Below are 20,051 nucleotides of genomic sequence, written 5' to 3' on the forward strand. Positions count from 1 at the left end.
ACTGAATTCTGCAAATACATTCTTAGAGTAAATAATGCATGCAGAGCTGAACTGGACCAGGCCCTGCTCCTTATTGACATCCAGAAAAGAGCCATCTCATTCTATAAACACCTCCAAACTAGTGACCCCTAGTGATAATATGTGTGTTTATACAGATATTGTACAAATTGTATATAGTGTGTGAATAAGAGTGTATGAGGCTTTGGCAATGTAAGATGTACGTTACCATGACGATAAAGACTTTTTGAATTGAATTTTGAATTTGAGTGAGTGCGTGTGAGAGAGAGAGAGGGGGAGAGAGAGAGAGAGACTTAGACTGACATAAATTTTATTAACTGAGTTTTTTAACTGAGAGGATTAAATCTGTGTGTTGTGTCTCTGTTCATACATTTTATAATTGTATAATTGAATTGTCATTGTTCTTCTGTATTTCCTATGTTTCATTCTGACACGAGTTAACAAATCCCTCTCTCTCTCCCCTCCTCCTCTCTCTCCCTCCTCCTCCTCCTCCCTCAAACATGGCGCTGCTCCTCAGATTTGTTTCGTCCTCGTCAGTCGGGGGAGGAGAAACAGACGCGGGTAGAAAAATCTGCCCCAACCGTTTTTAACTTTTCTCTTATTTGTAAACTAACTAACTTCGCGGCGCGTGACCAGCGGATACTTTTACGCACGACGGTTAAAGGAGAAGTCCACGCGCCAGAGAGCTGCCCACCTGTGTGTGTGTGTGTGTTTGTGTGTGACGATGTGACTGCGCTGATTGACGCGGAGCAGCGGAGCAGACAGGCGGGTCACTGAGCTCACAGCTGCCGCTGGAAGAACCATGCGCAGCGGCGTGAGGACCAGCGACACCGCGGCCACACAGGACTGAAGTTTCCACAGCACGCGACGACTTTTCCACGCACGAGGAAGAGGATGATGATGGAGGGAGAACACGCAGAGAGGGAGAGAGAGAGGCTGCCGCCGATCTACAGCAGCACCGCGCCAGCTGTGAGTAAACAACAACTAAAATAAACGTGTTCATTTATTCTTCAAAATCTGTACAAATGAAGGGAAACTGTGATCAATACTTTTATTGATCTTACTCTATCATGTTTATGAAGACACTTCTCTGACCTCACCACCAGGGGGCACACACGCTAGTCTGCAGTTAGCTTCTTCAAAGTGATGCTAACAGTAGCTTCATATTTGACCATAACTAGTGTTAGCTTAGTAGCTAGCAGTTACATCAGCAGCAGTTACAGAAAGAGCAGTAACATGAACACTTACATCAGCAGTAACAGCATCAATACCATCAGCAGCAGTACCATCAGCAGCAGTAACAGCAGCAGTACCATCAGCAGTAACATCAACACTTACATCAGCAGTAACAGCATCAATACCATCAGCAGCAGTTACATCATCAGCAGCAGTAACAGCAGCAGTACCATCAGCAGCAGTAACAGCAGCATCAGCAACAGTAACATCAGCAGTACCATCAGCAGCAGTAACAGCATCAGTACCATCAGCAGCAGTAACAGCAGCAGTACCATCAGCAGCAGTCAGTACCATCAGCAGCAGTAACATCATCAGTACCATCAGCAGCAGTATCAGCAGCAGTAACAGCATCAGTACCATCATCAGCAGCAGCAGTAACAGCACCATCAGCAGCAGTACCATCAGCAGCAGTACATTACATTACATGTCATTACATGTAACAGCAGCAGTACCAGCAGTACCATTATCAGCAGTAACAGCAGCAGCAGTTACATCATCAGCAGCAGTAAATCCACAGCAACAGAAGGATCTCTGTTGTTTTTCCTGCTGTTTGGAAAAAGTGAGTCCTGTTCTTATAAAATGACATCAGCTCTGTACTGACGTAGTGTGTATGTGTGTGTGTGTGTGTGTCTCTGTGTGTGTGTGTGTGTGTCTCTGTGTGTGAGAGACTTTACTGTCACTCACACACCAATGAGCTTGTGTTGATGTCAGGCAGTAGGAATGTGCTCATCACATGGTTCTGACCAATAAAATGTTTGTTGTCGTTTCACTGGTTCTGCTGTGGTTCTTCTCTGGTCCCTCTCTGGTTCTTCTGTAGTTCTCTGGTTCTGCTGTAGTTCCCTGGTTTTTTTCTGGTTCTTCAGTGGTTCTCTGGTTCTTCTATGGTTCTCTGGTTCTTCTGTAGATCTGCTGTGGTTCGTCTCTGGTTCTGCTGTGGTTCTTCTCTGGTTCTGCTGTGGTTCCTCCTGGTTCCTCCTGGTTCTTCTCTGGTTCTGCTATAGTTCTCTGGTTTTTCTTTGTTTCTTCTCTGGTTCTGTTCTCGTTCTTCTCTGGTTCTGCTGTAATTCTTTTCTGGTTTTTCTGTAGTTCTTTTCTGGTTCTTCTGTGATTCTTTGGCTCTCATCTGGTCCTGTGGTTATTCTCTGGCTCTGTTCTGGTTCCTCAAAGGTTCTGCTTTAGTTCTGTTTTTTTCTGTGGTTCTATTATGGTTCTTCTGTGGTTCTTCTCTGGCTCTGTTCTGGTTCTGCTGTGGTTCCTTTCTGGTTCATCTGTGGTTATTCTCTGGTTCTTCTGTGGTTCTTTCCTTGTTCAGCTGTGGTTCATCTCTGGTTCTGTTCGGGTTCTCTAATTCTGCTGATTCTTCTCTGGTTCTGTTCTGCTTCATCTGTGACGTCTGAGGAAGCTGAGACTCTAAGATCACGTTGACTCACTTTAGCCTCTTAACTAAAGACTTGTGTCATAAAATCACATGATCATGTCTTTATCTCACTGTGAGACCGACGTCTGTAAACCACTCACTCTCCCACACCAAAGTCTATAGACTTTTTTTTTTTTTTACCATACTCTTAAGTCATTAGAGGACAAAAATGTCCACTTTCAAAAACAAACTGTTTTGAGCAGAACTTTAGTTGTTTTAACGTTTAATCTATACAGTTTTTATAGCAGCTTTTTGGAGGTGGACATTTTGTCCTTAATGACTTCAGAGGGTAGTAAATGAAAAGTTCCAAAGAACAGAAGAAAAAAAGCTCAAAATTTCAGTCAAAATCAAATCTTTATTCATTCACGTGACAGTGAAGCTTATTTACTTCACTGCGCTGCTGCCCCCTCCAGGCTCAGAATGGGTACTGCTCTCTCGCCACAATCCTTCTCGAATAAGGATTTAAGTCAGTTTAAATCACAGCAAAATATCGCAATGCCATTTTTCTTCCACCATTGTTCAGAATTTTATTCACAAATTTAAAACATAACTATGACGGTGTGTTTTTTTTTTAATTTTTATTAGTTTTTTAAGTACATTGGGATTTGAATTTATTCACTGATGTGTAGCTTTGTCAAAAAGTAAACACGGAATGGATTATTACAGGAATGGTGCGTGGATCCTGGACATAATTATCATTTTCCCCTCTGAGTAAACTGTGGCTCAAGATTAGAAAAAAATGTACACCTGCCACTGCTATCTGTCATATTTTTTATATATATTTATATATGTATGTGATTAGGCTTGATTTTCTTTAGTTAACTTGTGTTCCAGTCCCTCTTTTGTGTCGCTCTGTGATTCGAGGTTTGAAGCTCGTGCTCTGGAACAGAGAAGTCTAATCTGGGGGCAGAAGCTCTAAGTTCTATGAAGTGAAAAGCCCGACTCGTCCTCTGCCGTATGACAGTTTGAAAATAGACGTTTCATCTCGCAGGAGTTCATTACCGTGTCCTAAGCTGTGTCCCTCCATGTTTTGTCCTCCACACAAAAGTAAATTCTATTATTTTTTTGATGTTGTTCGGCAATGATATCAACTTCTTTGGGCGTCTCCCTTTAGGGGGCGCCACCACGGGTCCTCTGCCCCCATCTCGTCCGTTATTTTTTTCAGTGGTTTGGCGAATCCAAGCAGGAAACTAAAACCTTTTGCTGGAAAATATTGAGCAGCTCATTAAGTTTTGAAAAGGATCAAAAGTATGGAGCGGCAGAGTCTAAATCAGGCTTCTGTTTGAGTCAAACATAAAATCTGATGTCATTTGTTGACACGTGGAGTTCATCGTAGCCTACCGCGTCTATCTTTGATGTTTATTAGGATGAAGCCCTCACTCGAAACATAGTGTGGAAAACTGGAGTGTGTCAGGTCTCATCATCATGCTGAAAAGAACCTGAAGATGGCGCTGCGCTGTTTGTTCAAGCGCGTCTTGCAAAAGTCGCCAATGCATTTTGGAAGGTCTGGGTCTCGCCTCTCCATGGAAATCAGGACTCTGGTTGCAGAACCCCACTTCTTAGAGAGGTGCTTGAAGATGGCCTTGTTGAGGGTCTCAACGTTTCCCGGCGTGATGTTCACGCTGGAACCCTCCAGTTGAGCCAAGGTCGCATCGACCAGACGTTGAATGGTGAATTCTAAGTCTGTGAAAAATGTCCTGTCCCCTTTAACTGCCCTCCAGACCTTCTTGATGAGTGTTGTTATGACGAGCCTTAGACAGGCCCTGCTGACTTCTGTCTGTGCTGCGTCACCTGTTGCAGGTACAGCAGCCTCCTCCAGGTAGGGCTCTGGTTCCTCCACCACTGTGGCCAGTGGCATCTGTGCTATTGTCACCCTCTCGCTCTCCAACAAAGCCTGCATCACCCTGTCGCTGTAGCTGCGGACCTGGTTTTCCAGCCACCAGCTCATCAGCGACAGGAAGCAGATCACTCTGCGCTGGATGTCGTCGTAAATGGTCGCGTGAGGCTGAGGCTCGGTCATCACCATTTCATGTGCAGCCTCCCGGAATGTTGTCGGAACCATCTCACCTGTGACGTGGCTGTACAGGAGATTGCTGAATTCCCCCGTCAAGTCAAAGACGTCCTCTCTGGAAATCTTCTCGAGTTTGCGAAGCATGCAGACCTCTTCCTCGCTCATTAGGATTTTTCCACTGGTCTGAAGCACAGATTCAGCATCGTCCAGCAAAGACTTGACGGAGTCGCTGTCTCTGACTCTGGCCTTGCTGTGGAACTTTGCCTTCACTTGTGAAAAGATTCGACAGATGGAGGCTTTGGCGAACATTTTGGCAAAGAAGTTGCAGATCTTCGTCCTTAGTCCGTTTTGTTGTGCCTTGGGACTCGGATGAGTCGATGCAGTCTCTTTGAACTCGGTAACAGACTGAGCGATGTCTTCTGCAGCACTTTGAATGTCTACAGAAAACTCCTCCTGCAGCTGGTTGTACTCTGTGTCTGGAATGTCCTCCACAATGGGCCCGATGATCTGATTCAACTCTCCGCTGATGATGTACTGCACGGACTGCGTCATGGACGAGACCTCGGTGTTTGCGGATGAGTGGACGCTGCTGCGGCGAGATTGTTTCACGGTGCAGCACATGCATCTCATCTTGTGCGCACACTTCTTCAGCATTTTGCAGACGGAGCGGATCATCGCGTTGGTCGGCTTCGGTTGCCCGGAGCCGTTGCTGGCAATGACTTCTGTCACAAGAAGCTCTGTAAGATGGTCGGAGGCGGGGCCTTTCACCGTCTCCACGCCAAGGGCGTCGGCAAAACTGCGGGCGATGGAGTCGTCCAGAGTGTCGCGCATGTGGTCCACCAAGGAGTCTTGTTTGAAAAAGTCCGACATGACGTCGACGAGGGCGCACAGCACCTTCACCAGCATGTCTGCCAGCCTCAGTCTGGTGTCGTTGTCAGGTTTTCCCGCCGCTAACAAACTCCACTGCTCCGCCGTCAGACCTCGCGTAAACAATTCGATGTGTGGGCGAACGTTGTCCACGGACAACTTTGGCAGCTCCATGGTTTCTGAACTCATCGTCTTGTGCAGGAATCTGGATCCAAGCGCTTCACTTGTTTTGTGTTTGCTGAAAGTATGAAGTGAGTTCTCTGCTCGTCCTTCTTCAGTGTCTCACTGCAAGTTCTGTTTGGATGTTGCGTGGTTTACAATAAGATGACGCACATGTTAAATAAATGATGTCACCGACACATCAAAGGGCCTTTGATCAACACGTGACATCACTTCACCTCTGTCACATATGGTTCAGGCAGCCAATCAGGAGGATATAGACCTCAGTGTCACAGAGCAATCCTTAACGCGGGGACAACGTGGGGACAACACAAGGGACGACATAGGGGCAACACAAGGACAACACAGGAGCAACACAGCGACAACACAAGGACAACACAGGAGCAACACAGGGACACCACAAGGACACCACAAGGACAACACGAGGACAACGCAGGGAAAACACGGGGACAACACAAGGACAATGCAGGGACAACACGAGAACAACGTGAGGACAGTGCGAGAACAACGCGCTGACTGCACACAGGAAGTCCCTCAGCACTGATTTTTCCCTTCATCAAACAATAAAGAGAAAACATTTGGTAGAATTTTCACGTTGTTTTGATTTAAATCCACAGATGCAACTTTTTCCTGTTTCTCTATGTGATTATGATCGATAGAGGTTTGTTCTGTTGTCTGCCCCTGGTCCTGGTCCTGGTCAGGGGGACAGCGGGACGCGCCCACACTTGACTTTGGTGTGGGTGAGTGAATGGTTTACACCACTGTTGGAAAAGTTGGTTGATCTTGTTAGGACCAGTCGTCCTTGTGTGTGTGTGTGTGTGTGTGTGTGTGTGTTGTCAAAAGCGGCTGCTGTCCATCTGTTGCCCTCTTTTCTCTTTGTTGGTTCTATTTTTCTCCTTCACTTTGTTTCCTTCCTTCGTCCTGTCCTCGTCCTTGTCACTGACGTCTCCAGTGAATTTGTTTTTAATAGAAAATAAAAGTTAAAATTGACGTGTGTCCGTGTTCCTGCTGGTGATGACATCATCTTCCTGTGCCAGGGTTTGGGGGGCGGAGCCAAGCAGCCTCTTCCATCTCTCAGCAGCTTCATCTCCACGTTAAGCCAGAGGAGGGACGTGGGGGGGCGGGGCTTTGACGGCAGCGGCGTGATGGGCACAAGCCTGGGACTCAGACACGGTGAGTTCACTCATTCACTCATTCACAACCTTCTTGTGAATGTTTCTAGCTTCAAACTTCATGAACTAACGTGTTGCTAAAGATGATCGACTGAAGCTCTGTCGCCCCTGTGGCCGTCTGAGTAATGACACACACACACACACACACACTCTGTCTGTGTGTTCTCAGCAGCAGGGGGTGCTCACTGCGTCACAACCCTGAAGCTTCAGTGTTTATGAATATGTAGAGGACACTCTGAGGATGTGTCAAACAGCTCGTCCTTTCATTCATGCCATTGCACAAACAATGACATGAATGAGTGAATAAACATGCAGCAGCTCGTCCTCTCGTCTCCTCACACTTTGAACTGTGATGAAAGCTGGAGGACGCTACTGCTCTAACAAGAGGTCGTCATGGTGACGGCAGCGTGTTGCTGACAGGAATGATGCACAGAGCAGGTCGTTATGAAGTGATGAAACAAACAGGATATTATGGTCTGCTTTCACTTTGAACCAAATGTAACCACAAAGAAAAAAAAGAAACATTTCATTTGTCAGTAAAAAGTGATTTGAGTGAATGAATGAATGAATGTCACATGAAAAACTCCTTTTCTTTAATGAAATAAAAAGAGAGCGAGCGCCACCTGCTATTCAAACACTGAACTACAGGAAACACCAGCACTTTCATCTCCAGCTTCAATGGGCAGCCCTGCTGCACACAATGGTTACCAAGGTTACCGTGGAGACGCAGACAGATGGAGGCTAATCCTGAACACAAGTGTGTGTTTTTCTGTGATTACGTACTGATGAGGACTAATAGCTGTGTGTGTGTGTTTGCTCGTGTGTGCGTGTGTCTCTCTGTGCTGTGCGTGTGTTTGTGTGTGCGCGCGTCTCTGTCTCTCTGTGTGTGTCTCTGTGTGTGTGCGCGTCTCTCTCTGCGTGTGTGTGTTTGTGTGTGTGCATCTGAAGCTCTTTTTTGTTTGTGTCGTCGCAGAAAAACCACAAAAAGCTAAAATCAGTCAAATGTAAAAATGTTTGAAGGTCATTAAAAACACGAGAACCATGTTTGTGATAAACCAGAATGTGTTGTCGTTGTTTGTGAGTATGTTGTTGTTATTGTGGGTGTGTGTGCTGTTGTTGCTGTCGTTGTTGTCATTTGTGAGTGTGTTGTGGTTGTTTGTGAGTGTGTTGTTGTGGTTTTGTGTGCTGTTGTTGCTGTTTTATGTCATTTGTGAGTGTGTTGTTGTCGTTGTTTGTGAGTGTGTTGTTGTGGTTGTTATTGTGATGAGGGTATCGTTGTTGTCATTTGTGAGTGTGGTTGTTATGTTGTTGCTGTCGCCATTTTGAGTGTGTTGTTGTTGTGCTGTTGTGTGTTGACGCCAGAGTGTGTTGTTGTGCTGGTGGTGAGGGTATCGCTGTTGTTGTGGTTGTTGTGTGTGCTGTTGTTGCTGTCGTCATTTGTGAGTGTGTTGGTGTTTGTGAGTGTGTTGTTGTGGTTGTTATTGTGGTGAGGGTATTGTTGTTGTTTTTGTGTGTGTGTTGTTGCTGTCGTTGTTGTCACATTTGTGAGTGTGATGTTGTCGCTGTTGTGTGTTGTCGTTTGGGCGTGTTGTCGCCAGTTTGTGGTGGTTGTTGTGTGTGCCGTTGTTGTTGCCATTGTGTCATTTTTGTTGTTGTTGTTGTTTGGAGTATGTTGTTGTTGTTTGAGTGTGTTGTCGCCGCTTTGTAGAGAGTGTTGTCATACTGCGTATGGAGTGTGTTGTCGTTGTTGTTCGTGAGTGTGCTGTTGTTTGTTAGTTGTGTTGTTGTCATTGTTGTGTTGTGAGTGTTTAAGTGTTGTTGTTGTGGTTGTTATTGTCGCGGTTTGTGTGTTGTTGTTTGTGTACGTGTTGTCGTCTGCGAGTGTGTTGTAGATTGTGTTTGTAGCGGTTTTTGAGTGTGTTGTTGTTGTGCGTGGTTGCTGTTGCTTGATTTCGTCGCGATTGTGACTGTTGTCGCGTTGTTTGTGACTGTTGCCGCTTGTGGCCGGTTTTTGTTTGCCGTGTTATCGCTTGGAGTGTGTTGTTGCTGTGGTTAAGTGCTGTTGTTGCTGCTGACGCTGTTTGTGAGGCGCGGTTTAGAGTGTGTTGTTGCTTTTTAGCGTTGTCGTTGTTTGTGAGCCTGCTATCGCTGTTTGTTGCGTTTCAGTGTTTCGAGCGAAGTTGTCGCTTGTTTGTCAGCCGTTATGTAGTTGTTTGTGAGTGTGTTGTCGCTTTTGAGGGGTAATGTGACGCTTGTGGGTCGTCGTGAGCTGTTGAGCTGTTGTCGTGAGCGTCGCGGTTGTTGTTGTTGTTTGTGAGCCGCTGTTGTCGCCGGCGTTGTCGCTTTTGACTTGTTGCGCCAGAGCGCTGCTGACGGTTGTGAGCGTGTTGTCGCCAGAGCGTGTTTGTGGAGTTGTTTGTGAGTGTGTGTGTGAGTGTGGGCTGTTGTCAGAGCGTGTTATGCGCCGTTGTTGTGGCGCTGTTTGTCGCTGTCTTGGAGTGTTGTTGCTGTTTGAGCGTGTTGTTGTTGTGAGTTGTTTGTTGTAGTGTGTTGTCAGTGTTTGTGAGCGTGTTGTTTTCGCCAGTTGTAGGTTGTCAGATGTGTGAGCGCATGTGGATGTGTTTGTGGCTGTTGTGAGGGTGGTTTGTTGTGAGCGTTATGGTCGCTTTTTGAGTGTGTTGTTGTTGTTTGTGAGTGTTGTCGGTGAGCTGTTGTTTCAGGAGTGTGTTGTCGTTGTTTGTGGGTGTGTTGTTTGTGAGCCGCGTGTCATTTGAGCTGTTGTCGTTGTTTGTGAGCCGTTGTAGTTTCAGAGGTGTTGTGTCGATGCGTGTTGTCGCCAGCCGTTGTTGTTGTTGTTTGTTGTGAGTGTGTGTGTGTCGCGTGAGCTTGTTGTCGCCGTTGTTTGTGAGTGTGTTGCGCTGTTTTTGTGCGTTGTGTTGTGACGCGCTTGTGAGTGTGTTGTTTGTTGCTTCAGCTTGTGATGTTGTGTTTGTTGTGCTTTGTGCTTGTTTGTGTTGTTGTTGTTTGTGAGCCGGTTGTTGTTTGCATGTTGTTGTTGCTTGTTGTTTTTGCCGTGTTGTTTTCCGTGTTGTTGTTGTTTGTCAGCATGTTGTTGTTTGTGGCTGTTGCTGTTTGTCGTTGTCATTGTTTTGGCTTGTTGTTGTTGTTTGTCAGCATTTGTTGTTTGTCAGCATGTTGTCATTGTTTGTCAGTATGTTATTGTTTGTGTTGTTATGTTGTTGTCGTTGTTTGTTGCGTTGTTTGTGATTGTGTTGTCGTTGTTTGTGAGCCGCAGTTGTTGTTGTCGCATGTTGTCATTGTTTGTGATGTTGTTGTTTGAGCATGTTGTTTGTCAGCATGTTGTCATTGTTTGTGAGCTTGTTGTTGTTTGTGAGTGTGTTGTTGTTGTTTTGTTGTTTGTTGCTTGTTGTTGTTGTTTGTCAGCATTTTGCTTGTGAGTGTGTTGTTGTCGTTGTTTGTGAGCGTGTGGTTGTCGTGGTTTGTGAGCGTGTTGTCGTTGTTTGTGAGCGTGTTGTCGTTGATGCTGCAGGGGCCCGTTTCAGAAAGCAGGTTCAACAAACTCTGAGTTCAAACCTTAACTCCACAACAGCTGATCAGCTTTAGTTCAGTTCACTCTGAGTGAATCATCATCAATGGAGCTCTGATACTACGATTCACCATGGCAACGGGTAAACAAAGAGCACAGCCTCCATTTGAATGCAGTGAGCAGAAATATGAACACATGACATTTATGTGAAGAGAGGAGTGAATAAATAAACACTGTTCCATTTAATACAGTGTCATTCACTCATTCATCCTTTCATTAATGCATTAATAAATTCTGCAGTCCTACCATATGTTACATTAGATTTGATCTTTATTCAGCTGGAACCCGATGACACACAAACTGAAGATAACAATACAGCGAGCAGGGGGGTATTCCATCAAGCAGGCTAAAGGCAAAGCCAAGCTTAAATGGCCAAGTCTGGCTAATATGAGTGAGAGTTCGGTTCCATCAAAGAGGCTGAGATTAGCCCCAACTCAGTAACCATGGAAACTATGACTCTGGCTAAGCCTCAACCATGGCTAAGCCATAACTGTGGCTCAGGTTTCCTTTCCATCAATCTGAGCCTCAACCCTGTTCCACCAAGGTGGCTAATGTGAATGCCAGCCAAGTAACCATGGTAACTTATGCTGCCGGGCAAACCTGGTCTGTAGCGGGCTAAAAGTGAAGCTTAGCACCATCTATGATCAAAGAATGTCCAATAGACAGAAACAGAGACACACAACTGTCATGGAATGATAAAATAATATGATAAACATAAACTATATAATAAAATGTATTCAAGAAATTATTTATACTAGTAATTATATATTATATATTATATATTATATAATATTAAGTACATTAAAGAACATTATCACCAAAATAAAATATAATAAAAAATAAGACACAAATAAATACAAAATTAAACTAATTAGCAAAAAAATATAATAAAAAGAAATTTAAAGAGATCATCATTGTTTTGATGTAACAAGGGTTAGGGCCTCTGATTGATATGAGATAGATGATTGATTTGCTGCCACCTGCATTCACTTACTGTAATAGGGGTCCTCGTCTCCATTGAATTGCTTGATTTGCTAAATGATTCTAGATAAATAATCAATAGATCTGTCATATGATTATTTCCTATAGAATGATAACCAACATTGCATTTCTTCATGTAATAATCTACCATCAATTGTATGATAAATGTGATGAGTCATGTAAAATACTTTGATTAAATGTAGCCTATTATTATCAAAAATGTAGGCAAGGCAACTTTATATAGTACATTTTAGCACAAGGTGATTCAAAGTGCTTTACATAAAATAAAATGAAAATACAACAATTCAACATATAGCATCTGGGACAAAATACAGCATGTAAAAATGACAGGCTTAAATGAAAATGATATCAATTCTATACAATTGGCCATGCAGGAAATAAATGAAAGCTATCCCATCGATTTGCATAACATTGAGTTGATAAATGTGATGAATATCACTTTCTAACATTAGTACTAGGGCTGCCAAATGATAAAATATGGAGAATTTCACATAAATTGCAGTGAAACAATAATGTTATTTTAATTATGTTCATATGAATGTTACTTATTAGGGTTGTCTTTTCCTTTTAATTTTAAGGATTTGGTTGCATTAATAAGTCCACATAATTGATTAGTTTAAAACAAAAACCATCAAGAAATCAATTGGTAGATTATTGTCTATATATTTTGTCCCTTTGATGGAGGATTTATAAAACATGATGATGCAGAAATACTTCATTTTCTTTGTCACTTACACATTCAGCCTGTCTGCAATATTCTGCCACGCCACATCCCTGGCTTTATTGATTGCCGCGGTATTGCCCTTCTTTGGGATTATGTGGCTGTAATCCTCATTTTTCTCTTGCTTTTCGGCATTTTTCACAGTTTCCGTGCTCGACTAGAATGGGCTTTTTATTTTCCCTGTGGGCGTGCACAAGTTGAGGCTTAACAGTTGAGGCTTGACTAAGCGTCAGGTGGAGCCAGCTGATTTCACTTGATGGAACGGCTTGGAGCTAGATTGGGAGGTGGAGCTTAGTCAAGCTTCAAGCTTACACCTAAGTCTGGCAATTCTTAGCTACGTTGATGGAATACCCCCCAGGTTAGGTTCATGGAGTATGTTGCCATGGTAACTGACTCAGAGTTAAGCTGACCTGGCTTTCTGAAACAGGCCCAGGTGAATGAATGAATGATGTTTCCTCTCAGGGAGAGAACTTCCTCCCATCTGCAGCGGCGTTCGTCAGAAGCAGCGTCTCTGCATCCAAACGCTGCCCCCGGAGGCCAAAGCTCCGTTCCCCTGCGAGCCAGTCGTCCCTCTGCGAACCAAGACCACCAAAGACTTTCAGTGAGTCTCCACGGCAACGACAACATCGGCAACGACAACGACGTCCTTTATTTTCTTTTGTCTTCGTGTCCACAGAGAGGACATGGACCGAGCCGTCCAATCAGGCGACTGGAGGGAGGTCCGAGACTTTTACCTAACCACGTTTAACTCCTTCATTGAACTCAACGCCGCCTTTAAGGTAGGACACGTCCTGAGGGACACTCTGCTTTCTGGCATTCATTCATTCATTCATTAGGGTTCGAGCAACTCTGTTGCAAGAACCCTATTGTAATCGTAAGGATTATTCTTCCTCCTCTTCCTCTTCACCAAAGTAAATTGCATTTTAGAGGCCCTGAACATGCCCCAAAACTCACCAATTTTTGCAACCGCATCAGACCTGGTGTAAATTTACGTTTATTAATGTTTCGGGGAATGTGCGTTAAAAAATGAAAGTGGGCGGGGCAAATAACTGCTCCACCCCCTAAAACTTGTGGGCCTGAGGAGCACGTTTAATGTACATGCACGAAACTTGGTACACGCGTTCCTTAGGTCGGGACAGTCAAAAAAGTCAGCGTAGCCTATGCTCTAAGACAAACAGAAAAGCCGTCATCTTGGATTGAAAGTACATTTTTTGCTGATTTTGGCCAATGGTATTTGAACAAATTTGTCCTACAACTTTCATGGGATCACCTTCAAACTTGGTGAGGTCACTGTGGACAAGTTGAGGATCCAAAGGTATCAAAAATCTTTTCAATAAGTATCATGGCGTACAAGAAAAAGGGCGGCAAAGTTGGCGAAAATCATTATTCTCCGCAACACACAACAATCTCTTATAACTTTGCGATGGAAGGTCAGATCTTTACCAAACTTGTGACGATCATTGATGGGCTCTTGCTGAAGATGCCTATGCAAAAACTGTACATTTTGAAAACAGCGCCTCCTGGTGGTAACAGAAAATACAAGTTCACAATTTCCCTTATTACTTTTACAAAGTTCATGGTATCAAACTCAAAATCAGTGAAAACATTCAAAACACATGGTAGATGATGATGCTTAATATGATAACAAATCGTTCAACGGTGTTGCCATGGCAACACTGCAAAGGATTCACTCAACTGAGTGGTTTGTTTGTTCATTTTCATGCAGTACCTTTTTTTCGCCACATGATGGAGGCAGCTGCATACAAATCTATAGGAAAATATTCCATGTCAAAATCAGCACACCCTGGTGACGGCAGATGAAATTACATTTACAGTTTTTCATGCACAGGGATTGTTGTATCCACTTGAAACTTGATATGTGAGACCTCAGACCCGTCTGGAACATGTCTGTAAAGGATGGCCTTCCTACAGGAAGTAGAACTCCCGAAACAGGAAGTAAAGTCTAACATTGTCCGATCTTCACAAAACTTGATATGTGAGTCAAGGGACCGTCCTTGAACACATTTACGGACACACCTTTTACCCAACAGGAAGTCGGCCATTTTAAACAGGAAGTGCCCTCTAACTTAGCACAGGGACGCTGAAAATAGTCCGAGCTGAAAATAACTAGGACTGAAAATAACTAGTACCGCAAGTGGTGAATGAACAGGAGATGCGCTAGAGGACTTGCACGGCAACGTGGGCGCATGGAGACTCACAAGCCCTCGAGCTCGAACCCGTTCATTACGGCTTGCGGTACTAGTTCATCTTGTACCACTCAGAGGGTGAAACTGACTCATCCTCTCATTTCTTCTGGTCTCCCAGCGAGAGGCGAACGGATTGTTCAACACCATTGAAGATTCAGGAATCAACGTCAAGTTTGTCAACACTGTTTATGACACACTGATCAACACAGTGAGGACACACACACACACACACACACATACAACCATACACACACACACACACACAAACAAACAAACGTAAAGACACACACACACACAAACATACTGTTAAGTATTCACAGCGCTTCACTTTTTCCTCATTTTGTTATGTTACAGCTTTATTCCAAATGGATTAAATTCATTTTTTTCCCTCAAAATTAAACCTATAGAAGCCAATATCTGCTACTTGATGAAAAAAAAATTATTATTATAATTATGAGATACTAAGTCATAATCATGAGCCCTCCAAGTTATGAGATACTAAGTCATCATTATGAGATAAAAAAAGTCATAATTATGAGATACCAAGTCATAATTATGAGATACTAAGTCATCATTATGAGATAAAAAAAGTCATCATTATGAGATACTAAGTCATCATTATGAGATACCAAGTCATAATCATGAGATACTAAGTCATAATTATGAGATACCAAGTCATCATTATGAGATACCAAGTCATCATTATGAGATACTAAGTCATAACAATGAGATACTAAGTCATCATTATGAGATACTAAGTCATCATTATGAGATACTAAGTCATCATTATGAGATACCAAGTCATCATTATGATATCATAAGTCATAATAATGAGATACTAAGTCATAATTATGAGATACCAAGTCATCATTATGATATAATAAGTCATAATAATGAGATACTAAGTCATAATGAGATACTAAGGCATACGTATTATATACCAAGTCATAATTATGAGATAAAAAAGTCATAATTATGAGATACAAAAGTCATAATTATGAGATACTAGTCATAATTATGAGATACAAAAGTCATAATTATGAGACACTAAGTCATAATTATGAGATACCAGGTCATAATAATGAGATACTAAGTCATAATTAAGAGATACTAAGTCATTATTATGAGTTTCTAAGTCATAATTATGAGATACCAAGTCATAATTATGAGATAAAAAAGTCATAATTAAAAGATACTAAGTCATAATTATTAGATACCAAGTCATAATAATGAGATACTAAGTCATAATTACTAAGTCAGAGATACTAAGTCATAATTATGAGACACTCATAATCATAATTATGAGATACCAAGTCATAATCATAATAATGAGATACTAAGTCATAGAGATACTAAGTCATAATTATGAGATTCTAAGTCATAATTATGAGATACCAAGTCATAATTATGAGATACCAAGTCATAATAATGAGATACTAAGTCATAATTAAGAGATACTAAGTCATAATTATGAGATTCTAAGTCATAACTAGATCGGCAATTCCGTGCCGAAATTTCGAGGGTGCCTGCAGTTCTTGCGGCATGTGGAAGTTATATGATTTGGATCCAATCCACCTTGGAAGTACTTTTTGGTGGAGTCACCCTTTAAAAGACCAAGTTTTAAAGGAGAGAGGGGGAGAGAGATTCACAAGCCCCTCTGTTTCCCATTCATGTGTATGTGGAAGTTATATGGCAGTTTTTTGCGATTTTTGTCGCCATGGTTACTTGAAACGCTTAGAAATAGTCATCGCACACAAGTCCCGGTCGAGCCGCACGTTTTGATATAACATGTGTGGGGGTTTTCTCAAAACTGTGGGAGGAGTTAGACGTCAAAGTTTTGGGTGGAAGAATACAGAGAGACTGACAAGCCCCTCCCAAAGTCCCCTCTGCTCCTTACACACACACACACGCAAACACACGCACACACTCTGTCTCTATCTCTCCAAAACCAGCAGAGAAAGCAGAGAAAACAGCATGTTTTAAAATTGTCATATTTCAAGAACGGTTGATGATAGAGATAAAATTTTTGGTTTGTGAGCGTCAGGAGACTTTCGGCAACTCCCACATTTAAATTGGTGACAAACGGACGTGAATTGACAGAGAAATCACAGTTTTAAAATCACCCTCGTCTTGATTTTTCCAGAACTCAAAAGCAGACATTTTAACATGGGAGTCAATGGAGAGTGTGACCATGACTCTCTGCGCTTTGAGGTGATTTTAAGAAAAACTACAAGTCATATGAACATGAAAACACACACAGGGTTAGACGACGCCCATGGCAACGTTTTGATGTAAAAATTGTCCGTGTAGGTTGGAAATTGTGGGCAGGAGAGGAGTTTGTTTAGAGATTTTTGGTGATTATTTTGCTGGATCTCGCTAGAGTGGGCCACTCTAGCGATCCGCCCACACACTTCACAGACCACTCACACAATCATTATAAAATCTGAAAACGTAAAAAAAAAGTACAAAACGTAAACTGCGATTGTTGAAAAACCGTAACATGTATCAAAACTTTGACTTAGGTCAGAAAAGTCCCAAGTCTTGTGACCCGTTTAAAGTTCCAACCACGTTTCTACGTTAAAGTATGACGACACTGTGATGCTCCAAAGCGGGCTTGGTTTTTGGTCGTTTCCCATTATTGTGTGAGTGGAAATTATTTTACATTTTCGCGATTTCTGTCGCTATGGTTACTGGAAACGCTTAGAAAAATCATAGCACGTGATTCCCGGTCATGGCGCACGTTTTGATGTAACTTGTGTTGGGGTTTTCTCAAAACTGCGGGAGGAGTAGCGCGCCAAACTTTTGGCGGAAGAGGAAGAAGAAGCAGAATAAACGCCAGTGGAATATCAATAGATGCTTGCAACGCAATGCAATCTAGTGAGAACTCTAGGGAGTTCTGACTAGAATGCCTTGCGGCTGCAGGCACCTAATTATGAGATAACAAAGTCATAATTAAAAGATACTAAGTCATAATTATTAGATACTAGGTCATACTTGGAATCATAATAATGAGAGTGCTAATTAGAGTCAACAATTATGAGATACTAAGTCATAATTATGAGATACTAAGTCATAATTAAGAGATACTAAGTCATAATTATGAGATACTAAGTCATAATTATGAGATAAAAAAGTCATAATTATGAGATACCAAGTTATCAGATATCAAGTCATCATTATAGTCATAATTATAAGTGGCGGAAATGGGCTTCCATACAACACCCCATAATGACAACGTGAACGTTTTTTTTTTTACATTTTTGCAAATGTATTAAAAATAAAAAAACTGAGAAAGTATTCACAGCCTTTGCTCTGTACTTTGTTGATGCACCTTTGGCAGCAATTACAGCCTCAAGTCTTCTTGAATATGATGCCACAAGCTTGGCACACCTATATTTGGGCAGTTTCGCCCATTCCTCTTTGCAGTGTCTGTCAAGCAGTTTGGATGGGAAGTGTCGGTGCAAAGCCATTTTCAGATCTCTCCAGAGAAGTTCAATCGGATTCACATCTGGGCTCTGGCTGGGCCACTCAAGGACATTCACAGAGTTGTCCTGAAACCACTCCTTTGATATCTTGGCTGTTTGCTTAGGGTCGTAAGATAAACCGTCGCCCCAGTCTGAGGTCAAGAGTGCTCTGGAGCAGGTTTTCATCCAGGATGTGTCTGTACATTGCTTTATCTTTCCCTCTATCCTGACGAGTCTCCCAGTTCCTGCTGCTGAAAAACATCCCCACACGATGCTGCCACCACGTGCCTCACTGTCGGGATGGTATTGGCGTGGTGATGAGCGGTGCCTGGTTCCCTCCAAACATAACGCCTGGAATTCACACTAAAGAGTTCACTCTTTGTCTCATCAGACCAGAGGATTTTGTTTCTCATGGTCTGAGAGTCCTTCAGGTGCCTTTTGGCAAACTCCAGGCGGGTTGCCATGTGCCTTTTAGTAAGGAGTGGCTTCCGTCTGTCCACTCTACCATACAGGCCTGATTGGTGGATTGCTGCAGAGATGGTTGTCCTTCTGGAAGGTTCTCCTCTCTCCACAGAGGAACTCTGGCGCTCTGACAGAGTGACCATCGGGTTCTTGGTCACCTCCCTGACTAAGGGCCTTCTCCCCCGATCGCTCAGTGTAGATGGCTGGCCAGCTCTAGGAAGAGTCCTGGTGTTTCGGAACTTCTTCCACTTACGGATGATGGAGGCCACTGTGCTCATTGGGACCTTCAAAGCAGCAGAAATGTTTCTGTAACCTTCTCCAGATTTGTGCCATCCTGTCTCGGAGGTCTACAGGCAATTGATTTGACTTCCTGCTTGGTTTGTGCTGTGACATGCACTGTACACTGTGGGACCTTATATAGACAGGCGTGTGCCTTTCCAAATTATGTCCCATCAACTGAATTTACCACAGGTGGACTCCAGTGAAGCTGCAGAAACATCTCAAGGATGATCAGTGGAAACAGAATGAAACTGAGCTCAATTTTGAGCTTCATGGCAAAGGCTGTGAATACTTACGTACATGTGGTTCCTCAGTTTTTTTAATTTTTAATAAATGGGCAAAAATGTAAAAAAAAAAACGTTTTTCACATTGTCATTAGGGGTGTTGTGTGTAGAATTTTGAGGATAAAAAAAAACTTAATCCATTCTGGAATAAGGCTGTAACATAAAAAAATGTGGAAAGTGAAGCTTTGAATACTTAACAGATACACAAACACACACACACACACACACACACGTGGTAGTTGATGATATCACGTCTGTGTGTATATATGTATGTGTGTGCGTGTGTGCGTGTGTGTGTGTGTGTGTGTGTGTGTGTAGCCTCAGGACATCCAGAAGTCAGTGTTGAAAGGAATCATCAACAGTTTGCTGAGGGAGTGGAAAGGGTAAGATGACCTGCGTTACACATTCATTCACATTTGAGTTTGATTTCCTTTGTTCCGTGAACTTTGTGTGAAAACTCTTGTCTCTGTCTGTGTCTCTGTCCTCAGGCCTCGGACCAAAGATGACCTCCGAGCTTATTTCATTCTGGTTCAGGTGAGAGTTAAAACGTCACATGACTCCTCCTCACTCGTGGTTTTTTCATGATGTCATCAATCATCAGTCTTGTGGATAAACTGAAGAGAGAGTTAAGATAAGGGATCTGGGTGTGTCTGTGTGTGTCTGTGTGTGTGTGTGCTTGTGAGGGTGTGTGTAGGTGTGTGTGTGTGGGTGTGTGTCTTGTGTGTGTGTGTGTGTGGGTGTGTGTGCTGCATGTGTGTGTCCTGTGTGTGTGTGTGCGTGTGTGTGTGTGTGTGTGTGTCTATAGAACCCTCAGTATTCGAGCAGCAGCACCTTCGTGATCTACGCTCACCTCCTGAGACAGATCGCAGCTTTGTCTGAGGCTGACCACCATTTCCTGGTTCACTGGCTCAAAAAGTAAGGCTGTCTCTGTCTTATTTTGTGTGTTATTGTTTACATAGGTTTAAACAGGTTTACCACAAACTGTTGTAAATTAATGTTTTAAATCAAATATATTATTAATGTTATTATTATGACTTCACCCCACAGTCTGTGTAAGAGCCTCTGTGTAACAGCCTCTGTGTAACAGGCGCTGAGTAACAGACTCTGTGTAACTCTGTGTAAGA

At 42.9% G+C, this 20,051-nt stretch overlaps 1 protein-coding gene across 2 annotated transcripts; it reads left to right on the plus strand.

Moving 5' to 3' along the window:
- The first annotated feature begins 509 nt into the window (after nt 1-509).
- LOC122760252 (probable E3 ubiquitin-protein ligase HECTD2) lies at nt 510-19,854 on the plus strand. 2 transcript variants are annotated; one of them, XM_044015336.1, is made up of 8 exons: nt 510-987; nt 6,767-6,902; nt 12,694-12,832; nt 12,908-13,010; nt 14,557-14,646; nt 19,246-19,310; nt 19,416-19,461; nt 19,733-19,854. In XM_044015336.1, exons 1-8 carry the CDS (start codon nt 913-915, stop codon nt 19,844-19,846), a joined length of 768 nt encoding a protein of 255 aa, XP_043871271.1. In that variant the 5' UTR covers nt 510-912; the 3' UTR covers nt 19,847-19,854. The 2 variants fall into 2 exon arrangements, with proteins under 2 accessions (XP_043871271.1, XP_043871272.1); XM_044015337.1 differs by lacking the exons at nt 19,246-19,310; nt 19,416-19,461; nt 19,733-19,854 and adding an exon at nt 17,865-19,176.
- Nucleotides 19,855-20,051: the final 197 nt, after the last annotated feature.

Source organism: Solea senegalensis, unplaced genomic scaffold (genome assembly GCF_019176455.1).
Source record: "Solea senegalensis isolate Sse05_10M unplaced genomic scaffold, IFAPA_SoseM_1 scf7180000013280, whole genome shotgun sequence".
NCBI classification, from domain to species: Eukaryota; Metazoa; Chordata; class Actinopteri; order Pleuronectiformes; family Soleidae; genus Solea; species Solea senegalensis.

What these genes read in the sequence shown, in the direction of transcription:
- LOC122760252 (XM_044015336.1), top strand. Translation starts at nt 913, where the DNA reads ATGATGATGGAGGGAGAACACGCAGAGAGGGAGAGAGAGAGGCTGCCG. An exon ending in AACTCAACGCCGCCTTTAAG is followed by an intron (nt 13,011 to 14,556) that starts GTAGGACACGTC and finishes CTGGTCTCCCAG; the next exon opens with CGAGAGGCGAACGGATTGTT. An exon ending in ATGACACACTGATCAACACA is followed by an intron (nt 14,647 to 19,245) that starts GTGAGGACACAC and finishes GTGTGTGTGTAG; the next exon opens with CCTCAGGACATCCAGAAGTC.